The sequence below is a fragment of the Lepisosteus oculatus genome, chromosome 29, assembly GCF_040954835.1.
Source record: "Lepisosteus oculatus isolate fLepOcu1 chromosome 29, fLepOcu1.hap2, whole genome shotgun sequence".
Classification (NCBI taxonomy): domain Eukaryota; kingdom Metazoa; phylum Chordata; class Actinopteri; order Semionotiformes; family Lepisosteidae; genus Lepisosteus; species Lepisosteus oculatus.
In genome coordinates this window covers 8,199,836-8,217,068 of record NC_090724.1, presented here as the reverse complement: position 1 = coordinate 8,217,068, position 17,233 = coordinate 8,199,836, and the positions used below count along the sequence as shown (strand labels likewise).

Below are 17,233 nucleotides of genomic sequence, written 5' to 3'. Positions count from 1 at the left end.
AGTGATATGGCTGCTGGCAATATATGTGTCTCACCAACACACAGTAAAAGCAAAGGCAGGATTTTGTTATCGTTTGTAGCCAACTCCACACCTTAGAAACCACATATGTGCGTATTGTTAACATTCATAACCTGTATATTTGCAAGGCCCAGCCATCTTCAACATGTGCATAGATCTCCATCAGGAAATTTTCATTTCATTTGTAGTCTCCTGATTATCCACATCTTGAGATAATCAAAAACTTACACCCTGGCAGCGTTTCTCCTTGACGCAGGTCCAGTAACAGCCTGTGCCTTCTGATCTATTTTGATCTCTTTTCCCCCACCCCCACCAAAAGAGTCCGGCCTGTCAAGCGTGTGGTAATCGGAGCCGTGTAATTTTATCCGTCTTACCTACTGAAGCAATGCTTCATACTTGCTGCAAGAACAGCAAAAGACTAACCAATACCGCTAACGCTGCCAAAGATGGACAAACCGAGTCCAGGAGAAAAGGCTGCGGAAAAAGACAGAACTTGCACATGGCCCCTGTTCCTGCCGGTGACATCCAGGAGGACCGCGACACCGGTCAGCTGGTGCCGAGCCCCCAGGGGGCAGGAATGCCGGCCGGGCGCTGCCGAGGTCGGAGCCTGGCGGTGGCGTTGGCGAGAGCTGCCCGCGCGCCGGGCGAGGGCGATGGCGGCGGCTCGCGAACGGGTGGGTGTGGGGAACGAAACGCACACACGCCGAAGCGCCTACCCGTGCTGCTCTGTGGGGCGCCGCTCTGCCGGGCCTCGGACCCACCGGGGGGCTCGCAGCTCTTCCTCTGCTCCGTGCCCGGCTCCTCTCCGGCCTTCCTCTCCTTCTCCTTCGGCTTCTCCTTGTCCTTGTGCTTCTTCGACTTCTTCTTGGACTTGCCGTGCAAGGAGGCGGAGGCCGCGGGGCCGGCGTCCTCCGGGGGGCCGGCGAGGCGGGGGTCGCCGGGCGGGGCGGGGGGGTCCCCCCCGCCGGCGAGGGCGGGCGCCGATCCGGGAAGGGAGGGGGGCGGCTGGCTCAGCCTCTCCGCGACCGCGGCCTCCTGGCCCTCGCAGTCCCGGCCGTTGTGGCTGGAGTCGTTGCTGACGTCCGAGAGGGGGTCGCAGGGCCGCGGGATGTCCAGCAGGGGGACGTGGGAGGCGGCAGTGGGAGCGGCGGGAGGCGCGGAGTCCCCGGCGGCAGGCTGCGCCACCGTCGCGCTCTCCCTGCCGTTGGAAGGGTTAAGCTTTCCGTTGAAGGTGCTGGCGGATTTACTGGCTAGGTGGGATATCCGGGGCTTCTTGTTGGCCAAGGGGTCGATAAACTCCACAGCCGGCCGTTTCTAGGAGGGGGCAATCGGACCAGCAAACAGTCAGACACCAGAACGGTCTTTTTTCTACATGCAACAGCTACACACGGCACTGATTGCGCAAGGCTTGGCAAGAGACTAAGACACTGGTCTACTAAGAACCTGGAAGACTTATTTGCTTCACTATAGTAATATGCACAATTACAATCGGGTTGCAGAAAAAACAAACACTGAAGTCAAACCGACTGTACCCGACAGTCCCTCACGGCAGTGAAGTCAGAAAGATGAGAAAACTACTTTCATCTTCGTTTTTATCAGGTGCAGTTGCAGTTCTAGACCTGCTGTCCGGCAAAGTTTCAAGAAAGCTCAGGTCACTCAAACTACGTCATCACCCTGCCTTGTATAGAGTGATGCGTGAGAGTGGATCAGGGTCTACAAAGGGTCTTAAAAGGACCACGGAGTCCCAAGAGGTTGGAGCACCAAGCACTAATCCATGTCAGAGATTGTTTCTGGAGTGTACACTGTAATATGTACCTCAAAACTAAATATTTCAATTGACGTTACAGCTACAAAAATGAGGTTAAAAGCAGAAACATCTGAGCTGCTTGGGGATGAACTGTGCGTTGTGACCGAGTCTGAACCATCTTTTTTAAAAGCTGTCATGCAGCAACAAAAAGCACGTAACTGGAAAACCGAGAAAACACCTGGTCTTTTCTGCACAGCAAAATAAGCAAGGCACCATAAAGATCCTGTGAAACGAAAGTGTTTTCATGCCTATTTTGTGTGCCTTGATTTACAATGAACAGTCCTATTTAAATATTTCATCCGTGCTTCATATCGTGGTCTTGTAGATACTCAGCTCAGGAAACAGGAGTAAGGGCCCAGCATGGTCTCAGGCCTGGAAGGAGAAGGTGGGCAGGTGGGGGTTCGTGCAGCTCAGAGGGCTCACCTGGGATGGGGAAGAGTTGGCGAGGTCTTTGGGGGGGCTGGCAGGACCCTCCCCAGGGACTGCAAGCGTGTTCTGCGACTGAGACTGACACAGCTTCCTGAAAAAGTAACAACAGTCACAGTAAGGAGCCGGCTCAGCTACACCTCCCGTCGGTCAGAGGCAACCCAGAGGAAACTGCTAAGAAACTCATCAGGTAGAAAGGAATCTTTGTTCTGTGGAGCACTACAGCTAGAGCAAGCAAAAAGTCAGCTAAATTAAATCTCAGGGAAATCCATTAAAGAACAATGGCTTTTAGTTTCAACCTCTCTTACTCACCTAAGCACAGTAAATATGCTTCAATCCTGGTCAAAATGGCACCATTCCTAAATACTTTATGAAGTTTAAGCACAGATCTGTAACTCAAATAGAATTCTACGTCTGCATGGACATCTGGACACTTCCAAACATTTAGCAATGTTTTCTACAGACCTCCAGTGAAGACCTCTAGCAAAATCTGAAACAATGCCTAAGGTTTACTGGTGTTTGAAGTCTGTCCACGAGCAAACCAAGCCCATTTGTGTCTTTGAAGCTTTGGGGAAAAAATGGTTTCAAACAATTGTACTGTTCACAAGGTGCCCTGAAATCTGCTGAACAAAAACAGGTCAGAATATGCTTTGCCTTTTACTACCTCATCATAACACAGCAAAAATAACGTGACTGAAGGATTATATTTCACAATGAGCCGACACTTCCGCATTTTATCAATTTTTCACGTCAAGCACATAGGAGCACAGCCGAGATCTGGAGCACAGACGCATACTGCAGAACAAGGTCTTATTTCACTCCAGACCCTGGTGACCAGCACAGAAAGGTCTGAACAGGAAAATGTCACTTGGGTTGCTTCTGGAACTGCTGCAACGCAAATAACTGCATTAACTTGTCTCTCTGGCAGCCTGGCCCTGATGACTTTTCTTGGTCACTTGGGTGCACAGATTGCAAAGCACAGCTCTGTGTCCCAATCAGCCTAGAGCTCAACTGCACGTTTTAAAAATATAAGGCTCTGCTCTGCCACAAAGCTCTTTCAAACCCCTAAAATAAGTCGACATCGATAAGGAAGCAGATTAGTTAATACCCCACTGCAAGATCACAAAATCAGTCACGTGTTCGATTGACAACTACACATTACAAACCACAAATAAACAAGATATGGCGTTCCACTTTTAGAGCAGAGCTCAGTTTGGTCTACATGAGGTCTGTATTACCCCCAAACAATTTGAAGAATTTTTACTGGTAGCAACTTTGACTAGAAGCTACTTTTGTCATGTAAGAATTAAAACGCACATGCTCAAGGAAAACGATGGTCCGATTCATGGGGGGGGATTAAATTCCAGCCAGCAGGGGTCCCTGTAGTGCAGGAAGAGGATTGGGCAACTAGCTCCAACAGGGTCTCGCCTCCCCCCTCCCTCCCCAGCCCTTCACAGCAAGGAGGCCCTGGCCAGCGCAGGGCCTGGTGGAGGTCTCCAAGTCTGGAAACACGACCCCAAGGTTCTGCTGACACATGGCTCAACATGTGCTGGGGGGGCAATTGCATCACAGCTTCTGCATTATTTTGCTGCATTCAACTCCTGTGACCACAGGGGCTTGATTCCGGTGGAGGCCCACACCGGTTCACCAACAAAAACAGGACCTCGGCGTCTCTCGGTTGCAATGTACAGGCGAGATCAGCATGCACAACTCAATATTTATTTGGAAAACCACGAGACTACGAAAAAAAAACAACATCGCGATAAACCACCAAAATCTTAGGATGTCACCGTTTACCCAGCTGAACACATCCCCCGCGCCGGTCTAATTTTAGCAGCAAGCCTCCCTCAATGCCTAGGTTCATGGGAAAATGTTTTTTTCCACTAGTTCTACTTGGACGAAAGCCAGCTAAAACTGTCAACACCGGGCAAGCGACAACGGAATAAAGAAACCGCATTTATTTTGGAATGGGTGAATTACAATACTGAGAAATCAGAGTTTAAAACCCCACACCCCCTCCATGTGCTTCCTCTAACTGCCCTGTAGCTACCTGAATACACAATGTTTAAATTTTAACCACAGCCGGAGGGCTGCAGTGATAACCCGTGCAAGCCGAGTCCAAGGAGGACACCACTGCAAGGACAGAGCGCTTTAAATGTCACTTGACTTTAGGAGTTCAGAGTTAGAAACAGCATGAAACCCAAAACAAACTCAAAAGGGCTTGTTTACACATTGGGCTTATCTCCAGTGCAGGGCTTTTAAATGCTACAGGACTATGGTCACTGGCAGAAAATACAATTTAAACCCCCTCCACCCCTTCAGCCTAAAAAAAAAAAAAAGACATGGATGGCAATATTCTTAATTATCGCTTGCATTTCTCTAGTGCCGTTTGTATTGAAAGCCACCCTCTTCTCCCTAAAGTGCAGCCCCTCACCCAGGAGGCTCACGGCAGCCTGTCATCACCAGCAGCTAATGCACAGCAGAGCAGGTGAAGGGAGTGAGAAACTGCTTCACCGCTAGAGGAGGGGAACTGCCCTACACAGAGCATCAGCTTACAGCGCTCTACAGAGATCAGGATATGTAATAAAAATAGGATATAATAAACTATTTTATATAGCGCCTTTAAAGGTGGCTTCTCAAAGCGCTTTACAGAATGACAAAAAGAACACACAAAATTAAACACAATTACAATATACAGAGGAGACCGTGGATGGTGGTACTAAGAAAAGCAGAGGGGTGAAGAATGGAACCAGTTTAGTAAAGGCTCTTCTAAAGAAGAAGGTTTTGAGTCTGGATTTGAAGGAGTTTAGAGAAGGTGACTCTCTGATATCCTTGGGGAGAGAGTTCCAGAGCTTGGGGGCATAACAGGAGAAGGCCCTGTCACCCCTAGAGTGTAGATGGACTTGGGGGGACAGTTAGGAGAGCAGAATTAGAAGAGCGAAGGTTGCAAGGTAGAGAGTAGGGCGACAATAGTTCAGAGGTACTGAGGTGCCAAGCCATGCAGAGCCTTATAGGTGAGCATGAGGATTTTAACGTCCACATGGAATTTGATAGGAAGCCAGTGCAAGGACTCCAGGATAGGAGTAATGTGATCACTTGCACTAGACCTGGTCAGGATCCTGGCTGCTGAAGTTCGGACACACTGGAGTTTGTTCAATGTAGATTTAGAAACCCCAGCAAGCAGAGCATTACAGTAGTCAATTCGAGAGAACACAAATGTGTTGATCAGCTTTTCAGCCACAGTTAGTGACAGCATAGGGCGTAGTCTAGTGATATTTCCGAGGTGAAAGAAAAATGTTTTGACAATATGCTGCACATATGTTAATGCCAGAATTGAATATCACCCCAAGGTTTTTCCAATTTAGACTGAAGCTCAAGTACAGACCCATCTACAGACAGGGTTACAGGATTGGCTTTACGAAGTTAATGGGGGGTGCCAATAAGCATGACTTCAGTCTTGTCACAATTAAGACGAAGGAAATTTTTCAGCAAATATGGATAACCGAACATTAAGTGAGTTTTGTATTTTTCTACTTCAAATAAAAAAACACCCAAATGTTGGTCCTTTCCCCTAACATCTAAAAACTGCGCCAGTGTCCACCAGAAGTGATTCCCCCACACATGCACACGATAAAATCTGAGCTTGCACAAGGCACTTCTGCCAGCTGTGACTGATGAAGCAACGCTTCACTTTTTTTTTTTAACCCTTTAGCTGGAAAGACAAACATGCATTTGCTTCAGCGAGCACGTTTGGCTCAAGTCTTCTGATGTTTCAGTAGTGGCTCAGACTTTAGGAGAGGTTTGTTTTTAATACAGCCGAGATTTCAACAATTATTAATGTTTATTTCTGTGCTTTATGTAGTTCCTCTCCACGTATTACAGCTTGGCGCGCATACTGTACTGTGCACCTTACAGCCACAAGATCCATGCAAGATATTTGATACTTTGACCAATGTGTAAATTACACCAGCAGGTGAGCTGATCCTTTAGCCTGTGAATGATCAGTGTGCAGCTAGGCGCAACCCTGCCTGCACTGGAAACAGCTTTAGCGTCTTGTACAATTCTGCCACCGAGTTTGCCTGCGGCACCCTGTTTGTATTTTCTCCACAGGGCGTTTTGAATCACCCATCAAAGAGTCAGCCTCCGAAAGAGACATGAGGGCAACTACTTAACGACAGGTTCGGGGAACCCTGGGAGGACACGGACCCTACCCAGAGGGACCCCAGACACAAAAGGCGGCTTTATTGCACAGCTGAACAGCACAGAAGTTACCTACTGTGCAGACTAGCACTCTGATTTTCATTATAGAGTAGCGTTAAAATCTGGCTTTTTTATGACTGGTTAGTTTGGTTGATTTCATGAAAAGTAACTACCATCTTCCAGAAAAGCCAGAAAAGCTCGAAAACCTGGTTTAATTGTTCAGGATACATTTCACTCAAATTTACTTTGAGTAACATTTTCTGAAACTCACCTCTTAAGCCCTGGGGAACAACTAAATCTCTGATTAACTATTGCAGGTGTAAACCTTCAGAGTCCCAGCGAGCACAGGCTACACTGCTGACATGAGCTGTATTTACCGGACAAGAATCCTCTTCAGCAGCTGCTGGTCTCCTTCAGAGTACCCTGGCCAGTTCTTCTGTATCTCCTCATACATGCAGTCCTTGAGTGTGAAAGTGTTGTCTCTCCCATTCAGATTCGCCACCTACGAAAGCAAGCGTAAGAATAAAACGTTTCAAAACTCAGATTAAAATCTTAGAAAGAGCAGTGATCCAGTCACATACTTTGTGACAGGACTGTGTTTTACCTTTTCTTGAATATGAACCTAGAATAACCACGGAAACTGCATCACTAATGCAAACCTGTTGTTTTTTTACATCTATACATATCTACAAACATGGTATATATGGTATAACAATATATATGACATGGTACAGGCTCTCTGCATTGTTTTGGGGACTGAGGAAACACCATGCTTTTTCCAGAGCAGGGCTCTCCACACCCTGGATCTGGAGAAGCCAAGTTCAAAGTTAACAGGTGTTATTTAATCACAGGCTACATTCATACCAGATCGAGACCCCAGAGCATTCCAAGACCAGGGTGGCACCAAAACCTTTTCTCTATCCAGGTCCACGGAGATGGATAAAAAGACTTGGAAGCGTTATTGGAAGTTTATTAATCCAATAGGTCATTAATCGCAATCGTCAACCTTTCCCACTGCGATCCCAATGGACTGGACCGAGACTGAGGGCCACAAGATGATGATACCCTGTCAGATGAACATGTTAAGGTTGCAAAAGTTCTCACAGGAAACCGGCATGTTACTTCTGGATTGTGTCAGGGGATCCTGCCGTTTTTGTCCCCGGAGAGCCGCGCGACTGCACCTGTTGCAGGAGGCTGTCCAGGGAGTCCTTGTCCTGCGGCGAGAGCCCGTCCTTCTGCAGGCGCAGGATGAGCTCCGGCTTCCTGTAGGGCTTCAGCGCGAGGAAGTGCACCACGCGCTCCCGCAGGGGCCTCTGCTGGGCCGCGCTGGTGCCCTTCTTCATGGCGCTGGCCACGATCACCGGCCGCGACACCCTCCGCGAGGGGGCGATGTCCGTGACGCCAGATGCTGGTTTCCGGATCTGAACTTTTTTGCCTGGGCGCAAATGGGAGGGGGAAAAACAAAATTCACAAGTGCCACCCACCATCCACACAAGGCAAAACCTTGGCATGGGGTAGACGAGAGACCTCAAGCCCTAGAGGAAAGCATGTAACCACATCACTCCAGTCGGTCACACTTAATCCAGTGCTACAGGAGTAATCCAACAACAGGCAAGAATCTGATCCAGAGGGAGGATTCTGTTCCCTTACAGAAACCAGGAAGGCTCTGGTTTTCTTTAGCTATCGAGAGCCTTAGACTTGTAACAGGACTTGAACCTTAAAAGCCTCCATGTGCTGCATGTGCTTGAACCTTCTGTACTAAAACAGAGGCCGAACACACAGTTCACAACTCCAAGCATCAAAATGGAGCGGGCACACACAAAAGATGGGATACTGGTCACATGACCTTGTGTATCATTCAGGTGACACTGATGCTGACGCACGTGGGCAGGTGGCTGATATATATTCTACACTGGTGCAGAACTGTTTTGGAAAAATGAGACAAACCCCACCATGCTTGGGGGGTGCTTATTCCAGCACAGCAGGCCTTTGTACTTTGCTCCCTGACAGGCTTAGGCTGTTCTGTTCCGAGGGAATAAGTGACACACCTGAACCCTTGACTTAAAAGGATTAATCTGAAAGTTTTCAGACTGTTCGGCATAGCAGAAGTTGCCGTTTGACTACTGCATTTCATAAGCAAAACCCCAAACGTGAGAGTTGAAAAAAAATTGCAGAGCTCAATCAAGCAACCTGTTAGTTCAATTTAGGCTTTAATCAGGTAAATAGGCTCAGATAGGATGAAAACCAGCTGACGTATGTGTAGCCCTTGACTCTTTCTTTAAATATTCTTTAAAACCAGAACAAAGCAAGAGGGGTGTCATCACAGTGGCCAGACCTTATCTCTTCTGCGATTAAGGAGAATCGCACGGTATTCTGACACGGTAACAGGTGTGATGAGATGTACTGTAAAGTTAATATCATAACCTTTCGCAGTTTTGGCATTCATCTCATGAATGGTATATGGGGTTAAAAGGTCATGCTTTTGGTCTAGGCTTAAAGTAAACTTCAATGAATTATTTTTATTTCATAAGATCCAACATCCAATGAAAGAAGTGTTATATACATACACACTTTTCTTTTAAATACTTCAAAACAAGCTGAAGATCACGGTCATTCTGAGCTGGACTTACAGAGGGACTTCTAGGGTCCCTCTTAGTGGGACAGGCAAAACAAAAAAAAAAATCAAAGCAGGCTCTGAGTGGAGGCCTTGTTGACAAAGACATGCTTACGAAACAAAAGAAACTAACTTGCAGGAGGATATGCTCTTTAAAACCGGAAAGCAGGCCACTTCCGTGGTGACAAGCATCTGCTGCCAAGTCTCTAGCTCCCTCTGCCCTAGAGAAGCTGCTGAGTCACAGACAACGTTGCTGAAACAGAACTGCGGCTGCAAACTTCCCCCTTTTCACAAAAGCCTTCCCGTCATACGGCACAACACCAGGAGCCATGCGCCCAGACTTACACTGACTAATTTCTTCCCATCTGCCTGATCCTGCAAATTAAAACAATACAGAGGCCATGTGGAATGAGCTATTTCACAATAAAACAGGCATTTAAGCATTCCCCCTGGGCTAATGTTGAGAAGTCTCATGCAGGACAATGGCCCTCTAAGGTATATTTACAGCCACCAACCAACAACAAAGTTCCTGATATTTCTAAAAACAAAAAAAAGGTAACCAAAGGGAATTCAGAATGATTGACAAGACATTCAAAGGCATGTTGAATTTCTTTATGTATTACATGTTGTAAAGACAGACTCCTCCCCCCCCCAACAAATAATAAGACTACCAAGTTTCATCTGCTAGTGTTATGTTAAACTACAGTGCGATTAAGTCTAAAAGATCTTAATAGCGGTATTCACCGTGCTTTTGAGCCTGCATGCATATCAGCCGCTGCCTAAAGGAAACCTGAGAAAGCACTGGTAAGTGATCCCAGCTCTTCCACGAAGCCATCCGCCCACGGTGAGCTGCCCGGGGAACGCAGGTCAGTCAGCTAGAGGCCGACTCGAACCCGAGACATCGAGGCCCACAGGGCTCAGCCTGCTTCCTGAACAAGTAACTTGGAGAACCCAACTTAACAAGTCTGGGGGGGGGGGGGGGGGAACAGGATCAGCGGCAGTAGGTCTAGCCCCCGCCCCCCCGTTAACCTTATCCCCCACCTCCACCCCTCTGTGGGAGGCCAGACCCAGCTCAGCAGCTCAGGCTGTGACCGACAGGGAGGCAGCTGGGAAGGGAGGTGGGGAGAGAAAAAGCGATAGCTCGTGTCAGCAGGGAGTAAGCAACCCTTATCAGCTTTAATAGCGGGTTCTGGTTAGATGCCTGATTAAGTCCAGAAATGCTTCACCAGCTTCCTATTGTCTTCCCTGAAGAAAAGATCCCTAAAAAAGAAACACTGGGCATTGGGTACAAGAACAGGGGACACCCCTACTGGAATCCAGCCCAAACGACAGCAGTGTTAACCCATACTGGCATGCTACTATATAATGGGAGGGGCTGACTGGGACTGGCCTCACCACATTCAACCTTATGCGCCGTCTGTCACTCGTGTTCAGGTGCTGAACAGTGACTGCACAAAGCAAGTTTTGCACCTCTTTTTGTGCAATGAAACGTCAAGGTTGTTTTAGCAGAGAGCTTCACCTAGGTCCCTCGGGGAGCAGGACAGGTCGCGCAATACTGACCCTCTTGATTTGTAAATTTCTCATCAATAGGTTTTAATGAAGAACTGGAAGGAGAAAAAAAATTGTGCCAAACTTGTTTTCTTCTGCATCGGTGCTTGAGCGATACCAGCTAATGATTATTGCGGGGGGGGGGGGGGGATGGGAGATGTTTGGCACTCAGGGAGGTGCACTGCTATGAGAGGGTGAGAAAGAAACTCGGAGTTCACCCGATCCCTGTTCCCTGAAAGTCCGAAGAACAGAGCGCCTTGTATCATACATGTATCGCACCGCTGGAACATGATCCAGGGATGGCCTGGACACGCGTGTTACACATCATACTTCACAGACGTTCGTTGCCACAACCCCACCAAAGATCTCAAAATCGCACCGCTTACCGGCCCCACACTCTCCACGCAAGGACCGCATCACCTCCTGCAGGGGCTGTCGCCTCCAGCCATTTTAGGTTAAAAAAATAACCGGATCACAATATTGCAGGAAATTAAACTTGAAAGAGGGCTCGGATTGGATCCCCGAGGAACAGAACTGGCCCTCGGCACCGTGAAGGATTCACTTGAGGAACAGCGGTGCCAGAACACGCCCCCACTCCCTCGGCCAGTCCTTACCCATGAACCTGCCGCCAGGCTTGATGACTATGGCACTCCTGCTGCGCGTTTCCTCCTCCACTTGGGCCATGCTTTGCTTGGCCTTCTGGTAGGAGTCGTCAGTGGCGCAGACCGTGATCTTATCCTGTATCCCGCCCAGGCAGTCTAGCTGGAAACTTCCATCGCTAAGAGTTTGGAGGAAATAGGGAGAAAAAAAAAACCTCAATCAGTAAGTACTCCTGACTGCCACTTTCAGGATTTTGAAAGTTTTGCTTTTTTAAACCTGGTGTGGCGAGAAATCCAGTCCTCAAGGTCCCTAAACTAGGTTTTACATACCGGACTGCAGGTGTCCTTCCAACAGCTGCTTCTGAACATGAGGGAATGTTAAATGTGTGAATAGAAGAACCGTTTGATCAATCTGGCCGCTACTATCTCAGCTTACAAGGCCCCTTAAGTCAGTAACATATGTGGATGAGCTTTTTTTCCCCCCCATTTCTTACCAAAAAGAGATCGTCATCATTTAAAAAAAAATACTTTAATAGCTTTATTCTGTGAAAATCAATATGGAAATCTTCCCCTCCCTCAGAAACAAGTGAAAGCATGAATCGTCTTTGCAGCACAACACAGAGACCATGTGCAGATTGTACTAATTATTCAGCCATAAATTCCCAAAGTAGTCCTGCTTTGCTCATTTCATAAACATTTCAGTTTAAAAACATTTTCCCCTGACTGTTTTGTGTGGTTCATTTATTCTGTAGTTTGTGCAAGCTTCGCCGTGAGGCGAATTAATCATCTCCTGCCTTCTGCTCACTCCCCGACCACCTACTTTCATCTTGGTATCAAGATACGATGACTTTCTGAAAGAATGAATGAGCTGCAGGTTAAATGCTGCTCCGATTATCCTTCATTTTGGGGGGAAACGGTTTCTGGGAATCAGCCCAGTCTTTTGAGATCGATCGCACCATCTGACGGCCTGTTTCTACATATGAATAACATTTATGAGGCTATCCTTTTACAGACAACACTATAACGCTGTCTAAGGCCGGAAAGCATAAAGGTGCAAAGATGGGATTCAAGGCACCCAAGAATAAAAGATAAGTCGTGTTTTTAGAGAGGAAAAGTTCAGTACCACACAATCACTGCAAAACAATGTTCATTCCATGTATTTTGGAAAAGAAACCCAAGAACAGGGACTTCCTCCGTTTCCTGCCAGTCAAAGCCATACCATCTCATGAATCCAACAGAAGGGAATGTGATCTGCTTTCGCTGTTTTTTGGGCACTCTGTTGACGCTGTCACACGTACTCAAAATCCACAAGATTCACAGCCACTAAAACTGCCTCAGGCCGCCACAGTTTTAGCAGTTCGATGTGAATGAAGCCCTCAGCTGTCCACAACCTGCGCTGAACACAGAGTTCTTCATGTCCTACGACATGAAACTATTGGACTATTATACCTTCTAAGGGAGTGCTGCGTCTTAAAAGACATGCACTGCAAAATGTCAAAAACGCCAAAAACGAACACGTGACCATTTCATCGTAAAATCCCAATGACAACTTAAACCCCACTACTTCTTTAGGGGGTTCATGCCCCCGCCCCACAAACCGAAGCAGTGGAATGTGAGGACAGGGTTATCCCTGTGGCTTTTCGGGAGCCTGGGCTGGAGCTGAACCCTCCTCCTCCTCCTCTGTGACAGCCGCACTCACCTGCTGACATACTGCTGGATGCAGTCGAAGCTGCCCTGGGGGTTGTCCCTCCCCACGTTGGACAGGTAGAAGGTAAACGTGCGCACGTCATTGCCGCTCTCCGACCGCGGTATGGTGATTTTCTGATGGTAGAATTGGGGGGGGGGGGGGGAGCAAGGTTTACTTAAAAGAATGAAAAACAGTAAAGCATCAGTGTAACAGAGCAAAAGAGGGAAGGGGTGTCTGATATTGATGGATGTTAAATGACAAATGACTTTTTTTCAGCCCCAAAACACTATTATACGAGAAAAACATATATACTTTATATGCTTTGGGATCTTTTCACTTTAACAAGTGCAGTCAACAGTCAATGAAAAATGCTCCTGTGCCTTTCTTATCTTAAATATACAAACTCTTCATTTAATGTTGTGATTAGCTACAGGTATAAAACTCCCATGGTAAGCAAATAACCTATCCTATAGGACGCCACTGGTTTTGGCTTGAATTTTAGACTCATGCAGTATGATGACTGTTTTATTCGTGCTTTTCCCCATTATTGCAGGGAAAGTCTGGTATTGCTGATTTTACAGACAAAATTCCCCTCTAGTAGATTGTTAAACTGAGGGTTAACTGCACAGATATATATACATCCAGAGCGCATCCAGAACACTCATCCTCCTCAGCAAAATCTTAAGAAAATTTAAAATCTATTTGGTCTAGCACTTGTGCTTTATTTCCTTTAGATCTGTACTAGATCAAGTGTTTTGCCTAGTCAAAGGAAACTACATGCCAACTGGCACTGACATACGTCAGTGAACCACAAGACAAAAATCCCCAAACATCACCTTCCTACTTCCAGTGTTTCTTTGAACTTCTACATATAGAAGTACTAGAAATAACTCCCTCCCCCTCCCCCCGAAACTGAAATGACACGTTTAAGGATTCCTAGTACAACTGTCAATTAGCACAGTTCTCCAGCATGCTCCTGCCTGCTGGCTCCCTCTCGTCAAGACGGATTCAGCTTCATTTCCAGCTGCAATGAACACCTTGAAGGCGAGGCCTTGTGGGAGCAGCCTCTTACCTGGGCACCGGAAAGCCCACCAGCAGGACTAGACTCTGCATTGACTCCTGCTGCTTGCTTTCCCCCAGCCCCAGCCCTTTCTTTCAACCCATTTCCCTCTAGTGTAAAAATAAACTCTGGACAAGACATCAGCTGGCCAGTTTTCACCAACACCTCTCCTGCCGTGAGGAGTGGTTCTGAAGGCCAACGCTGAGCCTTCCTGGAGGTCACAGCTCAGTCACAGCTACCCACTCTCCTCCAGCAGCTGCACTGATGAAGCACCTCCTAGCTTTTCACTGCATAGTATCAAGGAGACCGGATACAGCAGTTTTATTGCAGCTTACTGCTGTTGCTTTGTGCAACAGCATCAGGAAAAAAGCAAGAACTGTTTAAATCCAAGCCTTTTTTAACTTCTAAAGACACTTCGGATATATATTTTTTTTTTACGCGTTGCCCTATAAAACCAAAGAACAATCATCTGCAAGGTGATAAGTTGTACCCTCCACTCTCATTTGCTACACATGCTCCTTATTTTAAACTGTTCTGCAGCATTAGAAAAAAAAATGCCACAACTTCCATGTACAACCAACAGCTACATGAGCTGAAACTTCAGGGCTGGTCAAGGACTAGCGAATGGCTGTGGTCCAAAACCTCGATCTAAATATCCTTTGATGAACTTTAGTTTTTGTGACCCTATCTTAAGAGTAGGGCCCCAAGAACACAGAAACCTTTAGAAGGAACAGTCACACATCGTTCATGGCTAACCGTGAAGAGGAGAGGAAGTGAGCCATCTCTGAAAGCTGAGAAATTGAGCCTATCAGAGAGACCTTCCTCATCTGAGCAAAACAAATCTGAGATACAGTGGCAAACCAACACACAGCCCTCTTATTTTTTAAGCAATGCTATCGATGGAACAGGCAGGGTGTTCCATTATACACTTCAAATACAACCATATCTGCAACCAAATACAGGGGGAGGATTCCCAGAGCTGAATATTTAATAACACTGAAACTTGCTCCGAATAAATACATAGCAACAGCACAGAACTTGATATTTACAAATCGTCTGCAAGCAAAGCATGTCACTCACTTCACAGGACGGAAGAAATGTTAAAAAACATTAGCAAACAGAATAGGCAAAAACTAGGGGGGTAAAAATAAAAACTAAACAGTTCAGATAAAGTGAGGTACTGCCACAGAATGAATACCATGAGAGAATACTGCACACTCCTATATATACAGTATGTTGTACTCTAGGCAACTTACATTTTCCTTTTTCTCATGAAAATACCAAGGACAATTTCCTGCAGTGAGACAGAGCTTAGTGCTAGGAGTCTGTACTTTCAGCCTCTAGAGATGAAAAGTCTTACAAGACTCCTCAAATCTGCAGGCATCTTTCTTCATGTCAAGACTTTCTACAATGCCATTCATAAAATGCTACAGACCACAGAATCTGTCAAAGAGCAGTGGAGCCCTGACAACGATTACTGTGCTCGCTTGGAAGCGCAAAGTTCAGTGACACCAAACTGCAAGCTTAGCAAATGATTAAACAGGTTTAAAAAGTTTAGTCAAATTTTCTTCATTAAAGCGCATCTAAAACATCATATTTGCAGCCCTAATGCCCAAGGCTTAGTTATTCTCTTCCACAGCCAGGCATGGCATTTGTTAACTAAATCCAGCTTTAACAATATCAGTGCACCTCCTCACCACGTTTCTGAAGCCATTAACTGCTTGTGATAAAAATGCTCAAGCTAAACAAGCTAAATACCTTCATAACCTGGAAGATCCTATAACCGAGACACCGCACAGCATTTTCAGGGTGTTTTCCAGAAAACAGTTGCACAGCAGAAGAGACGGCAAAGAAAAGTGAATTTCCAGCCAGTAGGTTTGGGAGGGAGGGAAGCAGAAGACACCTATATAGCAGACTCATAGTGTTTTAAATACCCGCCATCACATGCAAGGTAAGATTGAGCCCGTCTCTAATGCCACCAAATGAGTTTTTTTTGTGCAGCTGAAGAGGTAAACATGCAGAAACAAAAACCACCAGTTTCCTGGCTTAATTGGTAGTGGACAGCCAACACACAGGAGCCTGCAGGCCCGGACTGCAGGGGCAGCCTCCTGCCATGACTCACACGGCCAGGACTGGCCCCTGCCTGGCCTGCGCACATCCCTGCCTGGCAGCAGAACGCGTCAGGCAGCCCCAGAGCCGTGACAAAGGAAAGCGGATAATACCCTCCCAATGCAAGAAACCCACGGGTGTACGTACAAACACTAAAAGACCGCAACTTCCTGAAAAATCGTCTGCCTTCGTTAACATAAGGCGGGCGCGACGCGTCGGATAACGTCCGAAACGAGCCCTTAAGCCCGGTCTCCCGCGGGGCTTTGTTCCTGGGATTTTCTGTGCTCTGTAACTGGAAAACTGCTAATTCCAACCAAGATCAAACATGTAAACTGAAAGTTTTAATCAAGCATCTTTCAGAATGAACTGATCCCATCTAGAAATTTTCATGAAAGTTGTTTTACTTCAAAACCCTTTGGGTGGTATGTGTTCTAAATTTGTTTGAATCCATTGTTAATTTAAATAACCCCAGCTCGTTTTTTGTCAGTCACTGGTGTGTTTCCCTCCTTCGTAGGCCCTAGGCACCGTGCCTGCAGGGCCCAATGGGAAATCCGGCACTGGCCGAGCCTGGGACACACCGGTGGGGTGAAAACAAAGGAAGTCACTACAGCGACTGCAGCCCTCTGAACGTGAGCAGCAAGGGGCAGGGGGATGAAACTAGTGCTGAAACAACACATCCTTCCAAAGACGCATGTGGGCGAGTGGAATTCTGCCGGACTCGGTGGCCCTCAAGAGCCCCCCTTAAGGCAAGCACAGGCTGTGCGGCTCCTAGCGGGGGGAGGGGGCAAACCCCCCTGCCCCGCCCCTCCCCGAGCTGGAGCCAGTGGGAATGAAGGGAAGGCGAGGCTGCGGCTGCCCCTCCCCGGCGCTCGCCCGCCCTACGGGAGAGCTCCCGCGGCTCCCGAGAGGCCAGCGGGGACAGCACAGCGGACCGGGCTTCCTCCCCAGCCGCCTCCCTCAACTGGCGTCTCCCGCGCGCCGCGGCCGCGACCCGGTCGGGCTCCCTGGCCTGTTTCCGCAGCCTCCTCTTTCCATTAATCCTGCGAGATGTTCAAACACGCGCTGCAGATATTTTTCACGTGCAAATGACCCTTTTCCCCCCACTTAAATTATTCTACCATCATTAGTCCAACCATTTCTTTTTTTATTTCATATCAGAAAGAAG

General features: G+C 47.3%; 1 protein-coding gene across 1 annotated transcript in view; it reads right to left on the bottom strand.

The window, feature by feature from the left end:
- Positions 1 to 17,233, bottom strand: part of ell (elongation factor RNA polymerase II) — a 52,569-nt gene that overhangs the window by 9,010 nt on the left and 26,326 nt on the right. The window contains exons 3-8 of the mRNA XM_069186154.1: positions 12,912 to 13,033; positions 11,228 to 11,391; positions 7,633 to 7,886; positions 6,829 to 6,953; positions 2,249 to 2,345; positions 735 to 1,332 (exon numbers count right to left, since the gene is read on the bottom strand). Coding sequence (XP_069042255.1) covers positions 735 to 1,332; positions 2,249 to 2,345; positions 6,829 to 6,953; positions 7,633 to 7,886; positions 11,228 to 11,391; positions 12,912 to 13,033 — 1,360 coding nt within the window. The remainder of the gene's footprint in view (positions 1 to 734; positions 1,333 to 2,248; positions 2,346 to 6,828; positions 6,954 to 7,632; positions 7,887 to 11,227; positions 11,392 to 12,911; positions 13,034 to 17,233) is intronic.